This window comes from Mustela nivalis (assembly GCF_964662115.1).
Source record: "Mustela nivalis genome assembly, chromosome: 8".
NCBI lineage: Eukaryota > Metazoa > Chordata > Mammalia > Carnivora > Mustelidae > Mustela > Mustela nivalis.
This window is the reverse complement of record NC_139027.1, coordinates 76,241,679-76,267,569: the sequence shown is the minus strand read 5'-3', so window position 1 is coordinate 76,267,569 and position 25,891 is coordinate 76,241,679. Positions and strand designations below refer to the sequence as shown.

Sequence of the window (25,891 nt, the reverse complement as noted above, 5' to 3'; positions counted from 1 at the left end):
ATTAGGGAAGTTTTTGGCTATTATTTCTACAAATAAATTCTCTGCCCCCTTTTTTCCTCTTGTTTTCTGAGACTCCTATAATATGAATGTTACTATGTTTGATGGAGTCACTAAGTTCCCTAAGTCTGTTCTTTTTTTGCGTATTCTTTTTTCTCTCATTTACTCTTCTTGATTACATTACTCTGTCTTCTAGGTCATTAATTGATTCCTCTGCTTATTCCAGCCTGTTTTTCATTCATTCCATCAAGTATGTTTCTCACTTCATTTATGGAGCCCTTTATCTTTGTTATTCCTTACCTCTGTGTTAATGGTTTCATTTAATGTCTTCCACTCTTTTCTCAAGACTATTCTTAATGATCATTACTTTAAATTCTCCATAAGGCATGTTACTTTTATCTTTTTTCACTTAGATCTCTGGCTGTGGGCTTGTCCTCTTCTTTCATTTGGGACAGATTCCTGTCTTCTTATTTTGTCTAGTCTCTGCATCTATCTCTGTGTGTTAGGAAAGTCAGGTATATCTCCTGTTTTTGAGAGTAATGGCTTTATGTAGTGCTCTACAGTCTATTTTCCCTGTTCCCCAGGGTCTGGGGCTTCTAGGAGTGTCTCCTATGGAACATCATGTCTTTAATTTATACTGTATCCTTTGTCTCTTCATTCCCTGACCATTCCCAACCTGTAGTACCTGTTAAGCCTTGTTATAATGTTCTGAGTCATCAACACATGGAATCAAATACTACATTATATACCAGATTGTACTTAAAGAAAATTTTATAGATCAGCGCCTTTCGTAAATTGGATAATTCTGATTAATATGCATAGACAGTGTCAATCACAAAGGACAAAATCTTTAGGCCAAAGTGAGTGGATTATAAAGCATTTTTGTATGTAACATCTCTGCCCAGTAGGCACGTGACTAAAAGCCTTTTTTAAACTCAATCTGAGCAACAGAAATGTAAAATCCTTAATATATTTGCCTCCTATCCTTGGTCATCATATCATCAGTTTTTCCTGGTATTTTTTTTTTTCCGCAAAAAGAAGTGATGATATTTTAATTGGTCATGATACCTAATTTAAGCAAATTGGGAATTGTTCTGTACTAACGTCAGTTTACATGGAGGTGTTTATATACCTGGGCCAATTTTCTTTCAGCATGTGTGTCTTAAACCTTCTTTCAGTCAAATAAATGACTATGATTTGCTGGTAGAATGCTAAAGCTGAAACTCTTTCAGGTATCTAAGAAATATCTGCATATCAACTAGCCAACTTAAAATTATTCTCAGGTGCTGTCCATTAATATACCTAGATGGTACTACAGGTTTTTCTCAGTAGGAAATGTAACTTAAGATATCCTTGAGATGGTTAATACTTCTTTCCACATGAGCTGGACAAACTAAGCAGTCCATAGCCATGGACAGTTTTGTTATGGTGAACTTTAACCTTGATCCCAATACTTTAAAAAATGGCACCTGAAGAGTTTATTGGAACCCACTTGATCTAAAAGTATGACCACTTACCACATGGGGCACATGGACCCTTTTTTTTTTTTTTTTTAAGTTTCACCAAAGAACAGAAAAGCTTGTGCCTCTGTGGACTGAGGCACCGTGTATACTCTTTCTGAAACCTGGTTATAAGATGAGTAGTGGCGGTGCTTCTCTCCCACTAAGGTCTCTGTTTACTCCATTTATGCTGCCAGACTTCCCAGCTTTGAAGTGTCACATGCTGCTTTCTAGTTCTATGACTTGCACTTAAATAAACATTATCCTTGAACATAATCCTTAACCTGGGGACAGTAAATTAGGAACTCTCTTTAAGAGACATTATGAATATATATCCTTATTGCTTTTCAGGAAGCTAGAGTCTTTGCATTAATTGCAAGACCCATGCACTCGGAACGTAAGATCTTTGGCTATGGTTTCTACAGGTTAGATGGTGTACTTTTTACACACACAGCCCCCACCTACCCTTTTTGAATAGTGCCCACCAGGGACATTGCTGTGCCAAGACCTCTGATTTTCTAAGGAATTTGTTCTTTCTACAATTACTCAGGAAAAGAAAGGCAATTTTCTTTTAACGTTCTGACTCTCAGTACCATTTCTTACACTCTGTCAGCCTGCTTACCAGAGTTCTTTAAAAGGTGTAAGAGGGATGTTAGTGGCAGGCTTGAAACTGGACCCTGCTGCTCTGAGAGAATAAATTTTGATTCCTTTCCTTTTTTCCTTAAAGTTAAGAATCCTAATCATAATAGCTGTGAGTCTCTCAAAGTGGATATGCCAGGAAAGGTTTTGTTCTGCACAATGGTTAGCCTGGGAGCTAAAGTTAGAAACAAATTGTAAATGCTTTAGTGCTGCTGAGCCAGTTTGTAGCCCTGGAATAATAACTGTCATCACTATGGCGGTCTGGGCCGCATGGGGAGGGCTGGGGGTAAATGAGGAAAAACAGATGAGAGAGATTTTATGTTCTAGGAGAACAGAGATCTGGAGATGTGGCTAGATTCTGGAATTGGGATTGGATTTGCTCTTTTTCTTAACTGTAGCTAAAATAATCCTTTTTATTAAAAGAGGTTTCATGTAAATCCAGAGTCATGAAAAATCATTTTCCTATAATTTGTCCATTTTTATTGGTCATCAGTGTACAGTTCTGTTCACTTGTTATTTGAAATATATTTGTTTGTACTAAAATATTTAAATGAGGTATTATGTATAATGGATGAAACTAAACTTGATGTCCTTCTCATCTGGTTTGTAACAAACTCAGAAATTAAATTAATGATACTTAATGTCTAGATAAAGAATAAAAATAACTCTTATTTCCTTAGCTCCCTCCTTGGGCCTGTGGATTCATAATGGATACAAATTCAGACCCAAAGAACTGCCCCTTCCAGCTTTGCTCTCCAATACGTCCCCCAAAATATTACACATACAAGTTTGCAGAGGGCAAACTGTTTGAGGAAACTGGGCATGAAGACCCAATCACAAAGACCAGTCGTGTTTTACGTCTGGAAGCCAAAAGCAAGGTACGTCTTCATAATCTCAACTCTGAGCCCCCATCTACTGCAGGCATGCTCTTTGTCAGGTGCTATGCAGTTGCTGCCGCTGGTATTGCATTAGCATGGTTTTGTAAAGTGGATCTCACGTACCCCAGTAAGACTCGAATGATTTTTAGAGGCTACCTGGAATTTTTTTTTTTTTACTTTAATATTGATATATTTATTTTAACATGGATTAGAAAATGTATAACTAGCACATCTCAAGCCCTTGAGTTCACAGGTTGTTTACATTTGAATCTTTAAAGTTAACTTAAATAGTAAAAGTTGGCAAAAATTGTGAAGGCAATAAGCAGTTGACTAGAGTGAGCTGGACTGATACAGTCCTGCCTTCATGGAGCTTAACTCGAGCAGGGAAGATGACCGATGTCAAAGGAGTAATTGCTAATGTACTGATGGCTGCAAAGAAAGCTGTACTGAGTACAGTGGAAACATGACACAGAGACCTTTCCTTCGGCTGGAGAGATCAGGCAAGGGTTCTCTGAGGAAGTGAGGACTCAAGTAGGACCTCTAAGATGATTAAGAATTAAGCTTGAGAGGTACCTGTGTGGCTCAGTGGGTTAAGCAGCTGCCTTTGGCTCAGGTCTGGGATCAAGCCCTATATCGGGCTCTGTGCTCAGCAGGGAGCCTGCTTCTCCCTTTTCCTCTGCCCTTCCTCTAGCTTGTGCTTTCTCTTTTGCCCACTCTCTCCCTATCAAATAAATAAAATCTTTTTTTAAAAAGGCTAAAAAGGGGGAAGGAGGAATCCATTTTATGTAGAGGCCCTATATTGAGGGAAAAAAGGTGCATTCAAGAAGTGTAAAGGATGGGGCACCTAACTGGCTCAGTCCGAAGAGCACGAGACTCTTGATCCTTGGGGTCATGAGTTTGAGCCCCATGTTAGGTGTCAAGCTTACTTAAATGAATAAGATTTAAAGAAAGAAATATAAAGAAGGGCAATACAGCCAAAGTACAGTGTAAAAGAGGGAAGACCAAGAGGAGAGTAAATAGTGGAAAAGAAAGTTTGTGCAATGAGGAATAAATTAATAAACTGTGGAATAAATTAATAAACTATAAAAATAAAATTAATAAATTAATAAAAATAATAAAATACATTAATAAATTAAAAACCATGTATTTAAAGACTTTTCAGACCTTAGCATATCAAACATTAGATAATTTCATATGTGCTGGCAATGAGATGTAACAAAGCTTTTTGTCCTTATGAATTTTTTAACTCATTGATTTTCTTTTAATAGCTTTATTTAAATATGTATTTTTCAATAATACAAAAGCAATACACTTCTTAGAAGAAATGCAAAAATGCAGAACATTTAAAGTTCTGATAACTACTATTCAGTCCCATTTGCTGTACCTCTTAGATATAATTGTTTACCATTTAATGTATTACCTTCCAGATTTCTGTGTTTGATTTTTGTCAACAAAATATATATTTAGGCTTTCTTCTGCTTTAGAAATGTGGGATTATACCAATCTATCAAAATGTTGTAATTATCATGCCCCTAATGGAAAGAACAGTGAGCCTAGTTCTTAGGGAACTCAGGGATGCTTTATGAATTAAGGAAGAAGGGAGACAGGTGCCCAGTGGAACCTACTATGTTTTTGTTTTTGTTTTTGGGGGATTTATTAATTTAGAGAGAGTACATGTGGGGAGGGGCAGAGGGAGAGAGAGAGAGAATCTCGGGCAAACCCCCAGCTAGCAGGGAGCCCACCACAGGCCTCAGTCTTACAACCCTGAGATCATGACCCAAGCCAAAATCAAAAGTCCAATGCTTAACTGACTGAGCCACCCAGGTGCCCTGCTGCTATAACCCTCCATAGGCATTTTCACACTGCTGATGAACTCGGATCCAGCCCATCACAGGATTTGGGACCATTTTCACCTCTTTCTTTTCATAAGTTTTCAAACAGCAAGTTTTTCTCTGATTGTTTGATTTAAGTTGGGGAGATGAAAAGACAAAGATAATTTATAAAAATTAATCTACCTCATTTTATAAGAATGAATCTGAGAAGTGAAACTCCAGTTACACTGTCAGAACAAGTTGAGTGTGATAGGAATGATGAAAGATAGCCTCCTTATTTGATAATATTCCTGTGCCCCAAAGTTAAGGTTTTCACAATGAAAATGAAAAAAGTAGGGAGAGTGGCTTGGTTATATTATTTCCCTTTTATTATTATTATTTTATGTAAACTAGCACTATTTCACTAGTTTATATAAGTAGACAGAACCAGCTTCTCTGCCCTTTTGAAAGGAAGATCAGAAATAGTTCAGATTATGTAAATTTTGTCCTGAGATGCCTAGTTTCAGTCACTTTGCGATTAATGAATGTGACCTACACTGGAGAATAGTTAACCTGCTCTAAAGTAATTTAGATGATAAAATTTATAAAACTTTCTTAAACCACTATTAAAGAGGTTTAATATTAATCCACTTTGAAGAGGATGAGTATAGATGTCAGTAGGAATCCGTAAGAAATTCTGGTTCTACAGAAAAGACCTTGAATAGCCAAAGGGATATTGAAAAAGAAAGCCAGAGTTGGTGGCATCACAATTCTGGACTTCAAGCTCTATTACAAAGCTGTCATCATCAAGACAGCATGGTACTGGCACAAAAACAGACACATAGATCAATGGAACAGAATAGAGAGCCCAGAAATAGACCCTCAACTCTATGGTCAACTAATCTTCGACAAAGCAGGAAAGAATGTTCAATGGAAAAAAGACACCTCTTCAATAAAAAGTGTTGGGAAAATTGGACAGCCACATGCAGAAAAATGAAATTGGACCATTTCCTTACACCACACACAAAAATAGACTCAAAATGGATGAAGGACCTCAATATGAGAAAGAATCCATCAAAATCCTTGAGGAGAACACAGGCAGCAACCTCTTCGACCTCAGCCGCAGCAACATCTTTCTAGGAACATCGCCAAAGGCATGGGAAGCAAGGGCAAAAATGAACTATTGGGATTTCATCAAGATCAAAAGCTTTTGCACAGCAAAGGAAACAGTTAACAAAATCAAAAGACAACTGACAGAATGGGAGAAGATATTTGCAAACAACATATCAGATAAAGGACTAGTGTCCAAAATCTATAAAGAACTTAGCAAACTCAACACCCAAAGAACAAATAACCCAATCAAGAAATGGGCAGAGGACATGAACAGACATTTCTGCAAAGAAGACATCCAGATGGCCAACAGACACATGAAAAAGTGCTCCATATCACTCGGCATCAGGGAAATACAAATCAAAACCACAATGAGATATCACCTCACACCAGTTCGAATGGCTAAAATCAACAAGTCAGGAAATGACAGATGCTGGCGAGGATGCGGAGAAAGGGGAACCCTCCTACACTGTTGGTGGGAATGCAAGCTGGTGCAACCACTCTGGAAAACAGCATGGAGGTTCCTCAAAATGTTGAAAATAGAACTGCCCTATGACCCAGCAATTGCACTACTGGGTATTTACCCTAAAGATACAAACGTAGTGATCCGAAGGGGCACGTGCACCCGAATGTTTATAGCAGCAATGTCTACAATAGCCAAACTATGGAAAGAACCTAGATGTCCATCAACAGATGAATGGATCAAGAAGATGTGGTATATATACACAATGGAATACTATGCAGCCATCAAAAGAAATGAAATCTTGCCATTTGCGACAACATGGATGGAACTAGAGCGTATCATGCTTAGTGAAATAAGTCAAGCGGAGAAAGACAACTATCATATGATCTCCCTGATATGAGGAAGTGGTGATGCAACATGGGGGCTTAAGTGGGTAGGAGAAGAATCAATGAAACAAGATGGGATCGGGAGGGAGACAAACCATAAGTGACTGACTCTTAATCTCACAAAACAAACTGAGGGTTGCTAGGGGGAGGGGGGTTGGGAGAAGGGGGGTGGGGTTATGGACATTGGGGAGGGTATGTGCTTTGGTGAGTGCTGTGAAGTATGTAAACCTGGCGATTCACAGACCTGTACCCCTGGGGATAAAAATATATGTTTTTAAAAAATAAAAAAATAAAAAAAAAAGAAATTCTGGTTCTAATGGTTGAGGACTGCCTATAGAGGACAGAAAATTGAGCTGTTAAAACTTTAATCAGCATGTTTATAAATATTCAAAGATAAAAAATGTCAGTATCTTACCATAGGTGTAGGAAAAATGTGCTGGATGTCTATCCTTGACAAGTATATTTTGACTAATTTTGAAAGAAAAAAATTACAGTAATAATAGGTAGTAAAGGGGCACCTGGGTGGCTAAGTGGGTTAAGCTGCTGCCTTCGGCTCAGGTCATGATCTCGTGTCCCGGGATCGAGTCCCGCATCGGGCTCTCTGCTCGGCAGGGAGCCTGCTTCCTCCTCTCTCTCTCTCTGCCTGCCTCTCTGCCTACTTGTGATCTCTCTCTGTCAAATAAATAAATAAAATCTTTAAAAAATAATAATAATAATAGGTAGTAAAGAACTCCTTAAAATCCCTTTACTGTCTTGAAAAAGCGGCATTTAATAAACTGTTTTCAACAGTCTTACTCCTTTTTTCTAGTTCACATTACAGGTCAGCAATAGAGCTGAAAATGGGGATAAACCATGATTTTCATTAAAGACCATAACTCTGTTGTTGTTGTTGTTGTTGTTATTTATTATTATTTTATTAACTAATTTTTGTACCCAACATGGGACTCAAACTCCAAGCCTGAGATCAGGAGTCACATGTTCCACCTCTTCAATGTTCACATGTTCAACTAGGTACCTCTCTGTTGCACTGAATGAAGTTTGTGTTCAACATCAATAAGCAATGCATAAAATTAGGGATAAACAGTTTCAAAAGACTTTTTCTTACATGTATAGTAACTCTTCATTCCAGGATGGAAAATCAGTGCCAATGACCATTTTCCACAAAACTGATTCTGAGGATTTGCAGAAGAAACCTCTCCTAGTACATGTATATGGAGCTTATGGAATGGATTTAAAAATGAATTTCAGACCTGAAAGGCGGGTATTGGTGGACGATGGATGGATATTAGCATATTGCCATGTTCGGTGAGTCAACAACATTTTACCTGGCATGTGAGTGCTAGAACATTGTGCCAGAGGTCCAGCACAACCGTGTATCAGGGAACAAAGTTTATTTTCTCATTTGTGTTATTCCTAAACATATGCTGGTAGAAGTGGATTTAATAGACTAGTTGATAAAGCAAAGGGATAGATTTTTAGGATCTTGCACCAGATTTGTAGAATTGATGTACCAGTCTGTGTCCTATCTTAGTAATGTTATTTCCATTCTCTTGAGTTTAGGTTTTTCTTTTCTTTTTTTTTTTAAGATTTTATTTATTTATTTGACAGAGATCACAAGTAGGCACAGAGGCAGGCAGAGAGAGAGGGAAGCAGGTTGCCTGTTGAGCAGAGAGCCTGACATGGGGCTCGACCCCCAGGACCCTGAGATCATGACCCAAGCCAAAGGCAGAGGCCCAGGTACCCTGGCTTTTCTAAAATAGTGTCTCAAACTAGATCCTTTTTCCACTCGAACTTCCATTTTACTTTAGGTATTTTTCAAGACACAAATATTGTTTTCTGTTTCTGCTTAAAATCCTTCTCTACTTCCCCATCTCCAGAATAAAATCCAAACTCCTCATTTCACATCCTTGTGATCTGGCTTACCTCTGTAGTGATAGTTACCGTTAACCCAGACACGGCCTACACTGCAGACATACACATCCTACATATCCAGCTTTGTTACATCTTTTCGGATGATAAACTCTTTCCCCTTTGTGCCTTTGCATCAGCTGTGTCTTGATGTTTTCCCTTTCTTTGCACTTCTGGGAACTCCTATTCCTCCAAGCCTCGGCTTAGGTATCATCTCCTTTAAGTATACATCCCTGACCATCCACCCGGATGTTCTTTCTGCCACCTCTAGGATAACCGTAAATACAATTGTGTGAAAGCAGCAACCACATTGCTTGGCAGCTATTTTCTTTTCCCCCAAAATTATGATCTTCAGGGCAGATTTTTGCTTTTTTTATATTTTTAAGGCTGGCATTTTAGCAGAATGCCTGATAAATCGTAGGGAGCACCCAAAACTGATTTGTTGCAGAGCATCTGGCTGGCTTAGTTGGAGCATGCAGTCTTGATCTTGGGGTCATAAATTGAAGCTCTGCATTGGGTATAGAGCTTACTTTAAGTGAATGAAAAAAAAAATGATAATGACTCTTAATTTTTTTAAAAAACCTATCTTAATTTTTTTAAAAACATATTTGGTAAATCCATTTTTGACTGTCTATACCAGGGATTGGCAAACCTTTTCGCTAGAAAACTAGTAAACATTAAAGGCTTTGTAGACCACATGTGGTCTCTGTTGTATTTCTCCCAACCTTTAAAAATGTAAATTCCATTCTTAGCTCTGAAGCCATTTCAAAACAAAACAAAACAAAAACAACAACAATAAAACAGACCTCTAAGTAAATACTGCCTAGCAGCTACAGTTTGCTGACCCTGACCTATATCAATATTTTCCCCCACTAAAAGATTTTTTTGCCCTTTAATTTCAGAGGTGGTGGTGAGTTAGGCCTCCAGTGGCACGCTGATGGCCGTCTAACTAAAAAACTCAATGGCCTTGCTGACTTAGAGGCTTGCATTAAGACGCTTCATGGCCAAGGCTTTTCTCAGCCAAGTCTAACAACCCTGACTGCTTTCAGTGCTGGAGGGGTGCTTGTGGGAGCATTGTGTAATTCTAATCCAGAGCTGCTGAGAGCTGTGACTTTGGAGGTGAGTATACTCTATTCTCTTCTATGTACAGAGTGGGGAGGCATGAAACCATTGGCGACTTTACGAAAAATATTTGTTACAATTTTACCATAGCACAGGAGTAATAACAAAGCTTTTAAGTTCTAAACACAGAATTATAGCTCTGAGAGAACTTCTAAATTTACTTTAACTACTTTGTCCTTCTTCCCTGATGGTGTTCTTTATTAATTTTTGAGAATTCCACTGAAGGATATTAATGGCTTTTCTCATTAGTTCTCATTTTTTAAAAACATTTAGAATTGGTAGAAAAGAGTCAGCACTTATGACTCACTAGTTCCAGGGAGTCAAGCAGAGCGCACTGTGACTGGAGTCCACGAAATCCTTTGATGATCATTGCCCATCAACATTTCGGTCCTAGTTGTAGCGGCTTTCCTTTTTTAGATACTCCATTCTTAAAGATCTTTATAAGGGATAGTTTTTCTGTACAGTAATTGAAACAGCTTGCTTTGATCTTAAAAAGTGACCCTTGAACAACATGGAGGCTAGGGACACCGACACCACCCCTGACCCCACCCCCACATACAGTCAAAACCCCATGTTTAACTTTGGACTCCCCGAAAACTCAGCAGCCTTCTATTGACCAGAAGCCTTATCAATAACATAAACAGTGAATTTTCACACATATTTTATATGTTGTATATATTATATACTGTGTTCTTAAAATAAGCTAGCAAAAAGAAAATATTAAGATAATCATGAGGAAAATAAATTTGTTTATACAGTACTGTATGTATATCTATTGAAAAAAATCCAGGTGTAAGTGGACTTTCGAATTTCAAACGTGTGTCCTTCAGGGGTCAACTGTATAGTCTTTCCCTGGTGTCCAAAATTATGTAATTACGTTATAGCCACTCATTTCACCTTCATCATTCTCCTGGTCAGATACGCTAAAAAATAATGACTGGGAGGGAGAGAGTAAGTTATTTTCAGGTTTCTTTTATTTTAAGGATGAGGGATATACACTGTAGGCTTCTATTAAGTAAATAAGTGTTAAGTAATCCTGATCTGTAAATCTATTTTTTTAAGTAGAAATACTAAGTATAGAAGGAAGAAAACCTATATACAAGATAATAGAGTTACAATATAAAAAAAAAAAATACAACTAATCTGTGGCCTTTAGAAATTAGAAAGGAAATAATCAGAAATGTATGTATAAGAATATTTACTCCACATTGCTTATAATAGGAAGTGGAATCAACGTAGATATCCAACAGTAGAGGATGCATAGTGTTAATTAGAAGCACCAAATACTAGCTGTCATGAATTTAGGCAGAAAAGGGGCTTCTTAAAAAATACTGAGTAAGGGCAAGTATAAAACCAGCCTTATAGAGGTTACACAGCCAGAAACTGGTTCCAAAATATACCATAAAACTGGCCCAGGGAAGCTATCACTGCCATCCCTGCTGGGCACAAGTCACCTCATACTGCCACTGCTGCTTCTAAAAACTCAATATAGATGTGGCACTTTCACCAGAAGAAATTCTTCATGGCCCCTATTTTGAGCCACAAACTTCCCATCCAAAGTTTGGAGCACATTATGTCTGATTGGGTAGACCCAAGTCATGTGGCTATCCGGCTGCTGGGAAAACTGAGAAATTGAGCCCCTCCCTAGTGAGAGGCAAGCTCCGCCTCATTAAGGTTAGGAATAGTTTGAATTCAGAAAAATAGTCCAGATGCTAGGCAGCCAGAAAGAATTGCATTTGCCCACTAGGTTAATGTTAATGCAAGAGAAAAGTGGAAAGCATGTTAACAGAAGACTACAAGGTAAGTGAAAAAAGCAGCTGCCATTTTATTAATGTTTTAACACTGGTTATAAATAAATATCCCAGATTTTCTTCAATTAACATTTATTGCCTTTTTTTAAATATAAAATGTCCAGCTGTTTTACTCATGTTGAAGTTTTTCATTTTTAATTGTAAGAAAATAAGAAAATTTAACATCTTAACTATTTTTAACCATATAGTTCAGTAGTTCAGTAGTGTTAAATATGTTCACATTGTTGTGAACTCTCCAGAACTCTCTTCATCTTGCAAAACTAAAATTCTGCACTCCCTTTCCCTACCCCTCAGAACCACCATTCTATTTTCTGTCTCTATAAATTAAACTATCTATATCTCCTATAATGGAATCATTATTTGTCTTTCCGTAACTGGTTTATTTCACTTAATGTTCCTCAAGGTCCATGCATTATCATAGCATATGTCAGAATTTCCTTCCTTCCTAAGGCTGAATAATATCCCTTGTATGTACTTCGCCTATTCTTTCATCCGTCAGTGGACACCAGTTTGCTAACACCCTTTGGCTGTTGTTCATAATTCTGCTGTGAACATGGGTATACTCTTCCAAGATACTGCTTTTAATTCTTTGGGATATAGACCTAGGAATAGAATTGTGGGGTTATATGGTAATTCTAAGTTTAGTATTTTGAGAAACTAGCATACCATCTGCACCATTTTACATTCCCACCAACAGTGTGTGCACTGTTCCAATTTCTCCACATCCTTGCCAACACTTACTTTTTTTTTTTTAATGGTACCCATCCTAATGGCTATAAGGTGGTAGCATTTGTTACTTTTATATAAAATATATGTATAAATGTATCAAACTAAAAATTGTGAAATTAGAAAAGAAATTCTTCATATACACACATGTTTTTATATGTGTATATATATAAACATGATACATAAAGTTAGCACTTTCAGAGTCTGAAAACCACAAAGGCCTGTTATATATCACGGGCCCTAGGTAAGGACTGAGTAGTTAGTCCACCCCCTGGAAATCCACATGGCTTCCTGACCTTTGTTCTCTCATGTCTGCATGTATATTCATAAAGGTTGTTAAAATGAGTTTCAGAAAAATATATTTTAAGTTTCCTAACAAAGTTTAAATTTCTTTGGCTTTTTTTTTTTTTAAGGCACCTTTCTTGGATGTTCTCAACACCATGATGGACACCACACTTCCTCTGACATTAGAAGAATTAGAAGAATGGGGGAATCCTTCATCTGATGAAAAACACAAGAACTACATAAAACGTTACTGTCCCTATCAAAATATTAAACCACAGGTAGTGAAAGACAGTTCTGATACACTATCCTAAAATGATAGAAAAGATAATCAAAAAGATACTTGCCCATGCCGAGGTAGGAATTTACTAGGGCTTTAGGTTGTTTCTGCTTATAAAATCCAAATACCAGTGAGCTCCCATCTCTGCTCATAGTCCCATGTTTGTTTCAATTTAATAGCTCAGGAGAACAGCTAAGTTAGGGTCATGGCCTCGCTAGCCAAGGAAAAGCTATTCCAGGTAGCAGGTGGTCTAGTATTATAATACCATAGATCTCTCTCTCAAATGAGAAGAACATAATCTAGCACCTATATCAAAAAATTGGAGGTAGTTCTTTTTCATAATCTATAAGGTAGAAAGGGACCATAGAGAATAATGTAAAATTTGCATTTCTTATCTTTCAGCATTATCCTTCCATTCACATCACGGCTTATGAAAACGATGAGCGTGTACCTCTGAAAGGAGTTGTAAACTATACCGAGAAACTCAAGGAAGCCATCACGGAGCATGCTAAGGATGCTGGTGAAGGTAGGAGACCACCTGTAGGCAGGGAACCTAGCTAAATGCCATCCACATACTACTCAGTAATACACTTTATGCTCTAGACTAAATATATATATAGCATATATAATTATACCTGCCTTGTCTCTTTTTGAAAGGAAATACTAAAATAAGGCAAGGCACAAAGAAAAATTTAAACATCCAGTATAACTTAGAGGTGACTGACATAAAACATTCATTCATTTAATAATAATTGACCTGTTATTTTTGGAAACTTCTGAAAAAGAAATTCTAAAGCTTTTGCTTTGGAGCCTCGGTGCCCAAACTAGCTGATTTTCTCTAGGTCTTTCTATTTCATTAGATAAGAGCTCTTACCTTTCTTCCTTAGCAAGACCTTTTGGATTCAGGAGGGAGGTGCCCACACACAAGTCTCAAGTCAACTGGTTTTCACCTTCATGCCTCATACTTACCCAATACAACTGTTTCCGGATCACAAAATGGATTCCACAGGGCCAGTCTGGCTTCCTCTTGCATCACAACTTTCTCCATGTGACCCTACGAGTATCTTCCATCCAGTGTCCTCAGCTACTGGTCGTCCTCCTCTGTTTCCTCTGTTTTAGAAATCTGTCTTCTGGTTGCCCCTTCCCATCTCTTTCTTGGCGATGATAATTTATGCCTTTTTCCTTCACTATGATTTTAATAGCATATGTGGGAGAAGAGGGGGAGAAATGAGTCTCAAAGAACCTAATTGTTTCATATGTTAATTCTTTCAGGCTATCAGGCCCCCAATGTTGTGTTAGATATTCAGCCTGGAGGCAATCATGTGATTGAGGACTCTCACAAAAAGGTATGTTATCAAGCTCTTCTCGGTTGCCAGGTCCCCAGGTAGAGCTGTGCTGTAGTCCGCACTCCAGTGGCTGCAGGGGGTCTTATGACCGCTGCTTCCTAGCAGTCTGGTCTGTGGCTGAGGCCCAAGGTGGGAAGAGGAACCCTGACAGTCCAGAGAAAGGGTTCCCTCGTAACACTTGTGAGCTCTGTTAAGGTAATAGGAGCACCTTCTGCCTCTGTCCCAAATAATAAAGATACCCTTGCCACAAACTGTTGACTTAAGTGTTAGGTGAAGATGGATAGACAAAGAGATTTAACACTGGAATTCTACCACAAAGGCCCTCTAATTTTTTAAATGTGTTTCTTTTAGATCACAGCCCAAATTAAATTCCTGTACGAGGAACTTGGACTTGACAGCACCAGTGTTTTTGAGAATCTTAAGAAGTATCTAAAATTCTGAAATGCTGCATTCCAGGGGAATTGGAAACACACTGAAATATTTCATAGTCTTATTTCCAATTGGGTAAGCAAAAGTGAGATTTTTTTTAAGTTCGTAAGTAATTTTTTTTAAATTTGCTTCTGCATCCAAATTTTGTCTGGTGTACATCTCACTTGCTTATACTGTTCTCTCCATTGGTGCACATTTCCCTTCCCCTAAGAAAGTAGTTTTCAAACCACACTTCTCAGAAGGACATGGACTTGGGGGTGAAGGAAGGATTGGTGACAGCACAACTCTTCCCCACCCCTTCAGAACAGCTTTGTTTTTGTCTGTTCTAACATTTTCTTTGAAAAGTTTACAAATCAAGGTCCTGCCTCTTTGCTAGTAAACGTATTTAGACACTTCCGCAGTAAGTCATCCTCCAATTTCTATGCCTGTATTTTATGAAAAACGATAACATTTTTCACATTAGAACTCACCAGATCTATCTAATATTCTGGAGTCCTAAGGTGTTCTGATCATCTCTTATATTGATGCTATCTCAGTAAAGTTACAAGTTCTACAAGCGATGATTTTATTATTTTTAAAAAACATTTGGGAACCGTTTTCTAAAGCCATTACATTCAAGTTGTATTCACCCAGCAGTGTGCTATGCATGAAGCTACTGCACATGCTTGTAATAGAACAGGGTATGCCAGTGTCTTCATCTCTTTCATAAAGGTGCCTAACACAAGCTGTGCAGTATGTTTAATACACTGGAGTAGCATGCCCGGTTGGAAACAAAACATCTGTCTCTGAAAGCTGTTTGATGATGAAGGAGATTTTTCGTGTTGTATTCAAGGATGAGGCCTTCTCCTTTGTCCAGTAAAATGCCATACGTATCAACTTCACTGCCCTCGTAGGTCGAATTGGTACTTAACCTTATCCTCACTCTCGTGGGAATATTAGAAATCATTTCCTTTAGATTGACTGTTGTTGATTCTCCAAAATTCAGAACCACGAGAAAGACTCTGTCGATGCCATCCAGCTCTCTTGTGTACACAACAGAGTGGCTGTCATTCCTCAAATAGCAAAACCAGCCCCTGCTGAGGAGCAGCTCATTGGCATGAAGCCGACTTAAGTCTTGATATAACTTCAGTGCTGATCTGGATTTAGTCTTTTGGACCTATTTAAAAAGAAAAAAATAATTTTTAACATAAATGTTTGATTCTAAGAGTTGTTTAGGTTTTTTAATGTATTTCTAGTATCAACCAGAACTTATTTCCCAAAAAAATTTGCCTCAGTTTTGCCCCTTAAAATGACTACCAAATTTTAAGTAATGATAGGTAATAAGAATAGTTTAATTACTGACAGATTGCAAATGCAGGGAGTCATTGTTTGCTCAGTGCCCTGCTACATCTTGGCCAGAGATGATGAGGGACCAAATCTGACTCCACTTTAGGAATTCCAAAGCGAATGTCCATGTCTAAGACATCTGGTGTTTAACGTGCCTAAATACAGCCCCTTTATGCTACACTGTAACTGGCAGAAAAGCAGGCACTGTGGCCACGGACTCTGAGGGCCTGTCTGTTCACTTTTGTAGAAATGTGGGTTGGTTGCTTTAACTTTAGCAGACCTGTGTTCCTTGCATAGCTGATGGTAAGCCAAAAGTCGCAAAAAGGTGCAAAGCAAAATGCTGCCTAAAGGGAAAATTAAAAATCATACTTCTTAATGTCTGTCCATTAAGGAAGATTAGGCTTTATTTCACAGCTATATAAAACATAAACAATTTAATGTTGTGTTTTCCTTTAACATTTCAGGCATCTTCTGTTATGTTAAAATGTCATCTTAATAATAACAGGATAATATTATATTGGATGGATATACCATACTTAACCATCTCTCTCATTTCAACATTTAGCTTTCTAATGTTTTCTCATATTTTTAGTGCCTCCCCCATATCTGGGTTATTTATTTAGGATAGAAAAATAATTACTGTGTCAAAGAATATGAACACTTGATACATAATGCCAAATTAGTCTTCATAAGAGCTATTGCCAAATCAGTGGTAGTGTTCATTTCCTTGGACTCTGTTAACTGCGGTGGTGGTGGCTGTTGTTGCTTTTATCATTGTTGTTTGGGGGCAGGTGCCTAATGTGTGGTCTTCGGTGAACATCTGCTGAATGAAAAAAATGTTTATTCTCTGTTATCAGGTACAAAGGTATTTATGGTACATGTATATGGTATATGTATATGACTTGTCAAACTACTATTAACATTTTCTATAGCCTTAGATAATGCATGGAAAAGCATAGTTCAGTGCCACTAACGAAGAAGTGCCCAGTAAGTGTTAACTATTGTTTGTGTCTACTTCCTAAAAGTATGTTGACATGTTTCTGTAATTGTGGATTTGTCAGTTTCTCTTGGCATTTCTTGTAGTACTTGTTTTATAAATTTTGGAGCTATTGTTAGATGCATAGATTCATGACTTGTAGTGGAATGTTCTTTTATCAATTTTTGAAAATTGCAGTTGTGTCATAATGCTTTTCATATTGAATTCTATTTTGTCTGCTATTAAATATTTCCACACCTGCTTTTTGTAACTTTACTTTTCTAATAGGAATGCATGCAATATAAAATCTGTTTATGAGGAATATATAAAATAAGGTTTTTCTTAACACTGTCCCCTAGCTTTTCACAAATAGACACTATTACTGTTTATGTATCATAGTACATTTTATGCCTCTGCAAACATGTAGGTATACTTTTTCATTGTACAAGTAGTGGGATGATACCATGATGGACACTAGTTCTTATTTAATATATGTTAATATATGTTAGAGATGGTCTCTGCATTCTTTTTAAAAGCTATATACTAGTCCATTATATAAATTACATAAATTAACTATAATTGATTCAACTGACTTTTTCCAGAGTCATCATTTTCCACATACACAGGTATTCCTAGAATGAAATTACTAGTGCAAAGGTTATATGCATTTTTTTTGTTTGTTTGATAGCTATAGCCACCATAGCTATTTTAATTTTTTAATTGTTTTAGCTATGTCTTTTATGTCAGATTTTGTCTCAGCACCCCCCTTTTTAAAATTAGATTTTATTTATTTGACATCGAGCACAAGAGGGGACACAGGCAAGGGGAGTGGGAGAGGGAGAAGCGGGCTTCCTGTTGAGCAGGGAGCCCAATGTGGGGCTCCATCCCAGAACCCTGGGATCATGATCTGAGCCAAAGACACTTAATGACTGAGCCACCTAGGCACCCCATGTCTCAGCCTTTTTATTATTTTTCATTTATAATTGCACTATTGTTTTCATCCTTTTTAGCATCAAGTTGATCTGATATATATAATACTTTTCCTTCTAATGTTCTTTGAAAATTGCCTGGGCAGCTCAGTCGGTTAAGTGGCTGCCTTTGGCTCAGGTTATAATCCCACGGTCCTGAGACCAAGCCTCCATCAGGCTCCTTGCTCATTGGGGAGCCTGCTTCTCCCCTGCCTGCCACTCCCACTGCTTATGCTTGCTCTCTCCCTCTCTGTCCGTGTCAAATAAAGACAGATAAAGAGAGAAGGAAAATTCCACTTTTAAAATATACTTAACATTTGGAACTGCCTGAAGTGCTACAGAAGTGTTCTATATTTGCTCTAATGTAGCCACTAGAAGTGGTGCTAGTGTGTCACGGGAAGTGAATTTTACGTTCTATTTAATAGTCTTAGTGGTGAATGGTCACTAAGCTCAAACCTAGAGTGAGTTACTCTGTTTCCATGCCCTGAAAAGACTGCCTGCTTGCTTATACGTTCTCTCTCTTTCTCCTGCCATCTTCCATATAGAAGTCAATCTTGTAAAATTTTTGTTCCAGAATACCTTTTACATTCTGTATCAAAAAATATCCTTAAGTTCTTTTCCTTACTGTATTTTCTACATCGTGTCTTTTTTTTATTTTTAAGTAATCTCTACACCCAGTGTGGGGCTCGAACTTAAAACCTTTAAATCAAGAGTCTCATGTCTTTTAGATTCATTTTTTGTTTAGAGTTTATTATTCTTTCAGAAAGTAGCTATATATGGAAAAAATTGGGGTCCTTGCTTTTCTAGGTCTATATTCTTGAATACCTATTGGAATGGATTTAGGATTATAGGTTTAGAATCAAGTTTCTGATCACAGCTTTAAAGATTAAAGTTCTAAGGTGTTCTAGGATCCACTAGACAAGCCAGTGCAACTCTCAGTCCTTTGCTTGGGCAATCTGTTTTGGCTTCTGCCTTTATTCTTACCATTCTAGAAAAGATAAATATCTGAGTTTTCTTTATTTCTTGGATTGTATGTTTCCTTCTGGTTTCTCTTCTAGAAGTATCAACATTTTTCTCTTTACACTATTATTTGCCTTTTTACAGTGCATTCTGGGGGGAGTCTCTGGGTCAGTCTTCCAGCACACTAATTAGGGTTTCTTTTTCAGGGTTTCACAATGTTCTACATTTCTAAGATACCTAATCTTTTTTTTTTTTTTTTTTTTTTTTTAAGATTTTTTTTTTTGTCAGGGGCGGCTGGGTGGCTCAGTGGGTTAAGCCTCTGCCTTCAACTCAGGTCATGATCTTAGGGTCCTGGGATTGAGCTCCACACTGGGCTCTCTGCTCAGCAGGGAGCCTGCTTCCCTCTTTCTCTGCCTGCCTCTCTGCCTACTTGTGATCTCTATCAAATAAATAAATAAAATCTTTAAAAAAAAAAAAAGTTGGTTTTTGTTTTGTTTTGTTTTTGTCAGAAGCAGGCTTCCCACTGAGCAAGGAGCCCATTGCAGGACTAGATCCCAGGAACCTGGATCATGACCCAAGCCACAGGCAGACACTCAACCAACTGAGCCACCCCTAAGCAAAGAATCAAGAGACTCCATAAAACAGTATGCCAGGAATTAAGTCTTATGTTTGCTCTATCTCCTCTACTTTCTACAGTGTTAAGAGTGGTGTCTCTCATCTCAGTTTTTCTCAACTCTTGGTGATCATTTCCTTTTGCATTCTGATACTCCTTGTCTTTAGTTGCCTACCTCTAGTAATTATGGGAAGCTTAATTTTACTTTCTTTTAGAAATTACTTAAACTCTTTCCTATCTCTAGGGCTTTTATGGATGTATTTTAAATAGCCTTGCCTGACTTTTGGTAACTTTCTTACAGTTCAGCATCCCTCCAAATATTACTCATAATCATTTGAAAGGCTTGGTGAATGTTAGAGGAAAAAACTTTTAATTTGCATTTTGCACATCTTCTGGTATACATTTTACACATAACAAAAATCAAGAGATGTATTAAAGCCAAAGCACAAATGTTAAAATGCATATTTTTGTTTTCAAGGACCTATGAATATATAAAACAAAAACTAATACTATCCCAAAAGTCTCTGTGGAGAGCAGGGAGTTGTAGGCATAGGAGGGTTTGCATGAAGCTTGAAACAGAATAACCCGGGAACACTACAGTGACTGTGGCAGGCACTGAAAAATGTACAGAATTGTCGAATCACTACATTGTACACCTGAAACTAATATAACATTCTGTGTCAGCTATACTTTGGTAACTTAAAATTACCAAATAGTAAATTGGGATAAGGGGAAATTTTTGCCTCTCATGGAGTGCCAGTAATTTCTCTTCTCCTGAGTTTTCCAGTGACCCGTTTTCACTGGTACATGATTCCACCTGGAGCCATTTCATTATTGTTCTGGTCTAAGGAAATGTATTGAGCAAACAAATTTTCTAAACAGGAATGCACAGATTCCAGCAATTTCAGCAGAATTTGGCAAACTTGATCACCTGAGAACAGAAAATAGTATAGGCAAAAGAGCAAAAGCCAAAGGGTGTGCTTTTCCAGAACAGCTACTGTTGGGAATTACTCATGTCTTGGTTTCTCCAGGTAAAGAGCCTTGATGGATCTCCTCCTCTCCTTCCTTTTGAGGTCAGGAAAGGAAGACAGATAGCTTGTTGAAAGACCTCCATAAAATTTCCTTAAGAGCCAACAGATCTTAGGGGACACCTGAGTGGCTCAGTGGGTTAAGCATCGGCCTTCAGCTCAGGTCATGATCCCAGGCTTCTAGGATCAAGCCCTGTGTTAGGCTCCCTACTCAGTGGGGGGTCTGCTTTCCCACCCCACCCCACCCCAGTTCATGCTCTGTCACTCTGAAATAAATAAAATCTTTAAGAGCCTTGAGCTCCTTTTATTTTTTTTTAAGTAATTCCAGTGAATAATTATATATATATATATATATATATATATATATATATATATATTCAATACAATGGTTCACTTCTGTACCAGTTTGTATTTTCACAAAACATGACTTAACTATAAGAGAAGTCTATGTGATTGACTTTCAGTTAAGGTTTTAGGTACCCTCATGGTGAGTATATGTTGGCAGCGCAGAAACTCATATCCTGTTTCTGGAATCAGTATAACATTTTCATTGATACTTACATCAACATTCACAGTATGGTAATCTGAATTGGTGGGTAACCAGGTGTGACTGGCTTCAGAAAAACCAGCATTTGAGCTATTGTCCCACTGCATTGGTGACTTTGAGAGGAGGGTATTCTGTGTCAAAAGAAAACAGTACTTTAATTAGTAAAAGAAATGTCATTTGGGCATGATCTACTTCATAATTATTTAATTTCCTGTATTTCTTTTTAATAGTTGTATTCGTGAGCATTCATAATGAAAAGACTTAAATATTCAGTACGTAAGCCAGCTTCACACTTTTAACTGGAAAATAGTGACATCTTGAGTTTCAATAAACTACAGTAACTGGACTTCGGTACATGCTTGGAGTCTTTTACTGCTTTTCCCTAAGAATGAGCAATGTAGGATTTCAAGATGTATCACTGCCAGTTTATTCCATGGTGCAGTGATGGTGAGTTCAGGTGTGCAGCACGTACGAGTAAGCCTAAGTGCCGTCCTCTTTACCCAGCCTGGTGATCGCACATGAAAGCACACACCCAAAGTTAGGAAAATTGGATCTTCTACATTGAGAGCTAACCATACAGATTATTACAGGTTCACCCAACAACACAATTTTGAAACCCATAGCCTCAAACAAAAAATAATAAAAACCAGTCAAGTCTGAAGCTGTGCATTTACATTTGTCCAGATAAAAAGAAGAATCTCCTGTGCTGTGTTCAGATGAAGTCTGGCACTACAGACAAGCACTATAATTAATGTTCCAGAATCAGCTGGAAAACATCTTTAAAATGTAGATTCCTGGGCTCTACAATTCAGTTGTGTGGCTTAGGAAATACAAGCAAGTGAGCTGTGTGATAGTAAGAAAGGAAAGCAGAAATCTAATTTTCAGCAGTAGAATAGAATAGTAGATTCTCTAGTTTCACATAGTTAGATAATGTTAACTTACAACATCATAGCTTTCATTGAGATTTGTGACTAAAATATTTCTCATTCCTATTTCTTCCCCATAGTAAGTTATGGGAGTTCCAGGGAGTGTGAAAATAAGCATGTTCATGATGTTGACATATTCTTCCCCAAAACGAGAAGTCAGCCGGGCGTTGTCCGGTCCACCAATCTGAAAGGCAGATACTTCAAGAACACAGCTCAGTATACAGTTTTCTGGAATATTTATTCTACAAAAAGTTCATTAGACAATAAAACCAAGTTTGCTGTGGGTACACATTGGTATCAGCAGACTTGGATTTGAGTCCCAACACTGATACTTACTGTTCAACTGACCAATTTACTGTCTTGGCCATTATGATTAACAAGTTATTTCACAGAGTTATTGCAAATACAAAATTTAGGAGGTGCATGTTAGTATTTTCACCCATTTGTATAAGAGAATATGGACAAGGAAGGAAACGAAAATGTTCTCCCATAACACAAGAAGGAGGGAAGAGGTGGAAAGCACAGAAGCAGGAGAGATTTCTGAGGGGTGTGTGTGTGTCTTTTGAAATACTCAAAACAAATTTTAAAGATAAATCAACTTCTGTAGAGAAAAGTACATAGTCCAAGAGGAAATTTTCTGAAGTGTTTTCTATTTTAAAATGTGGTATTTCTGTTAAATGCTCTAATTTCATATTATCTAGTCCTTACAACATCATAGCTTTTGTTAAGATATACCACAACTCCATCTCAATAGCCTGGCATTTTACTATTTATTATTATAAAGTACTTACGGGGCATCTGGCTAACCCCCTCAGAAGAGCATGCAACTCTTGGTCTTGGGGTCACGAGTTTGAGCCGCATGTTGGATATAAAAATTACTTAAATAAATTTTAAAAAAATATTTTCATGCCTACATTACATCTGATTGCCCTCCTCCATTTTCAGGTATTATCTCCATTTTACAAATGATGAAACAAGCTCTCTGAGAAACTCCATCACTTACTCAAGGCAGGGTATGATGCAAAACCAGTCCTTGAGAATAAGAACTTGGATGGAGGTTGCCTTTTTTTTTTTTTTTAAGATGTACTGAAACTGTCTTTACAGGTATCTTTGTATAGACCGTTATAAGCTACTTTTCTATTTTTATGACCAGAAAAGTCAAATTTTGCCTCTGTTTATTTTATTGAGAGCCTTTGATAAGAAACTGTGGATTCTCAATAACTGTGAAAACTAACTAAAGGCTTTCAACAATCCACGAAGCATTTATTCAAGAAAAACATCAAGCTTTGCGTCATTTTAACAGGCCTTGAACTCATCCCCCTCAGATCCTTGATAGCTTTGAAAACCTCAGTCTTAGAACTACTATAGCTATGAAACAGGAGCCACTGGAGGGGCAGAATAAGTTTAGAGTTCACCAAAAGCTGCATTTAGAGAACTGTCACTATTTGACCTTTCTAGTACTCACTTTTAGTTGGATTTTTCTTATTCATCGGAGAAATCCCCTATCCCCAAGGTATTTGGCAGAAACAATCAGCAATTGTTTAGCATCACACCTGCCTGAAGTGGTGGTACCAAATGGGGCTCAACAGAGACTGACCAAAAACCTTAAAAGCTGGGGAAGAGATGACCATACTGGCCTCCGAGAACGTCTGACTGACACTGACACACACACACAGTCCAGCCGTTGCTGGAGGAATGAGTGGTTCAGGGCGGTTCAGGAATCTCTTCCAATCATTAACCCACAATAAACAAACTCACCAAGTAGCCATACCCAACAAAGAACACAGATTTTACAAAATTAAATAAATAGCAACAACAAACACTGGGGAGGAGGAGAGAATGGGATTTCCTACATTACTACATTATTTAAAATACCCAGTTTTCAGCAACAAAAAGGAACACAGAAGGCATGCAGAGCAACAGAAAAACAAAACCAAAAGTCCAGACATTGGACTAGTAGACAAAGATTTTTAAATGAACTACTACACTTATGTTCAAAGAACTAAAAGCACAGAATTTAAAGTGTGAGGACAAGTTTCATCAAATAGATATTATCAATAAAAAGATATGAAAAAGAACCAGAAAGAAATTTCAGAGTTGAAAAAGTATGACCACTGAAAGGAGAAGTTCACTAGATGGGCTTGACAGATTTGAACACTGTGCAATCGAGATTATCTAGTCTGAGAACCAGAAGGAAAAAAATGAAAAATAACAAAAAGGCCTGGCCTGGCCTGGCTTACTAAATAATCACCGATTAAAGGAAAGGTTAAGGTCCCTTACAGACAGACATACCCCTCATTTGAGGGCTGACTATTCAGCAAGCACACCGGCACCAGATATCCTGACTCGGGCATGAGGACTTACCATCCAATTAGGCCATTTTCCTTCTGGCATGTTTTCCATCCAGGATGTGATAACCTCAAACACACTGTTCCCAGAAGGAGTGTTTAGCTTACTGAGATAATTGTTGAAGGGAAAATCTGCTTCTTGAATAAAAGGCAGCCCATAGTACATCATGGTCCTGTCAATGCTCTCTCCATAGGCTTCAATCCCCATGAACCTGGAAGAGTTAGCAGGGTGCAGTGTCCTCAGGGCCTGTCAGAAGACTGGGGAGCATTCTGCAGCTGCTTCAGTCTGCCTGACCTAACCGTATCTGGCTGGACTCACTGGGAAGCATAATCAAGCCAGATGGCCAAATAATAGCATGCTGGGCCACCTGGACAATTTCTCATTTCTCATGGACAATAAACCCAAGGACTAGCCTAATACTAGGCTGTGTGTAAGAATTAAAGAACACATTTGAATCTCAGTCAATATGGTTCTCTCCTTCCTAAGTCTGATTAAAACTCCGTAACTTCTGGGGCGCCTGGGTGGCTCAGTGGGTTAAGCCGCTGCCTTCGGCTCGGGTCGTGATCTTAGGGTCCTGGGATCAAGTCCCGCATCGGGCTCTCTGCTCAGCGGGGAGCCTGCTTCCCTCTCTCTCTCTCTGCCTGCCTCTCCGTCTACTTGTGATTTCTCTCTGTCAAATGAATAAATAAAATCTTAAAAAAAAAAAAATCTGTAACTTCCATGAAGACTTCATCAATTCTCATCGTTCTGCTTGGAATCTATAGTGTATGTTTGCATATCATGTAAGGGGGTTTTCCCCAGAAACCTCTTGTACAGGAATCCCTGTAAAGTCTCACTTTATTACTGGGGTGCACTCTAGGGGCTCCTGGCTGGCTCAGTTGGAAGAGCACATGACTCTTGATCTCAGGGTCATGAGTTTAAGCCCCACATTGGGTGTAGAGCTTACTTAAAAGCAAACACTGTCAGGGAAAGACACATTAGCCTCAGTGACCCACATCAGTGCTGGCTTTACATGTTTGAGGTAAGTGCAAGTGCATAGTATCTAGAGCCCAGGTGTTTCAGTTCCAGTCCCATTCCTGCCATTACTGTCTGTGACCGGAGTCTCACAGCTTGGAGTCTCCGATTCCTCATCTATAGAATGGAGATAGGAATCAGAGGACCTACTTTAAGGAAGAGAATTTTCTTTATGCTATTGGATGATCTGTATACATATAGATCTGTATACATATAGATTTATTGAGTGTTTATTATGTGTTAGTCCCAGTTTTAAGTGTTTCATCTACATTATCTCATGCAGTCTCACAAAACCCTGATGTGGTGTTGCTGTCACTTTTTCATTGATGAGAAAATGGTACTTTTGTCAGCAAACCAGTCCAGGGTCACACAGCTGTTACACAGAATGCTGCTTTAGGTACATCTGATTCCAAAGCTGTGTTAGTAAACTGTTGTGACCTACTAGCAGCTTAGCTGAAACATTTGAATTCATACTGTATCCTGGACACTAATAGACC

At 38.1% G+C, this 25,891-nt stretch overlaps 2 protein-coding genes and 1 long non-coding RNA gene across 8 annotated transcripts in view; 1 reads left to right on the top strand and 2 right to left on the bottom strand.

The window, feature by feature from the left end:
• Positions 1-17,251, top strand: part of PREPL (prolyl endopeptidase like) — a 53,534-nt gene extending 36,283 nt beyond the window's left edge. For 4 of the 5 annotated variants that reach the window (XM_082746963.1, XM_082746962.1, XM_082746965.1 and 1 more), the window contains 7 exons: positions 2,816-3,013; positions 7,913-8,088; positions 9,594-9,810; positions 12,764-12,913; positions 13,315-13,438; positions 14,185-14,258; positions 14,610-17,251. In XM_082746963.1, the coding sequence (XP_082603089.1) occupies positions 2,816-3,013; positions 7,913-8,088; positions 9,594-9,810; positions 12,764-12,913; positions 13,315-13,438; positions 14,185-14,258; positions 14,610-14,699 (1,029 nt within the window). In that variant the 3' untranslated portion in view covers positions 14,700-17,251. The remainder of the gene's footprint in view (positions 1-2,815; positions 3,014-7,912; positions 8,089-9,593; positions 9,811-12,763; positions 12,914-13,314; positions 13,439-14,184; positions 14,259-14,609) is intronic. The other variant, XM_082746966.1, reaches the window with a different exon arrangement.
• On the bottom strand, positions 11,619-14,177 carry LOC309872603. Its single transcript, XR_014315999.1, has 2 exons — positions 13,882-14,177; positions 11,619-12,226 (listed from the first exon to the last, which is right to left on the bottom strand). It is a non-coding gene; the product is annotated as an uncharacterized lncRNA (long non-coding RNA).
• SLC3A1 (solute carrier family 3 member 1) overlaps positions 15,011-25,891 on the bottom strand; it is a 32,385-nt gene continuing 21,504 nt past the window's right edge. For both annotated transcript variants that reach the window (XM_082746968.1, XM_082746967.1), the window contains 4 exons: positions 24,396-24,591; positions 22,048-22,215; positions 21,120-21,236; positions 15,011-15,843 (listed from right to left, as the gene is read on the bottom strand). In XM_082746968.1, coding sequence (XP_082603094.1) covers positions 15,403-15,843; positions 21,120-21,236; positions 22,048-22,215; positions 24,396-24,591 — 922 coding nt within the window. In that variant the 3' untranslated portion in view covers positions 15,011-15,402. The remainder of the gene's footprint in view (positions 15,844-21,119; positions 21,237-22,047; positions 22,216-24,395; positions 24,592-25,891) is intronic.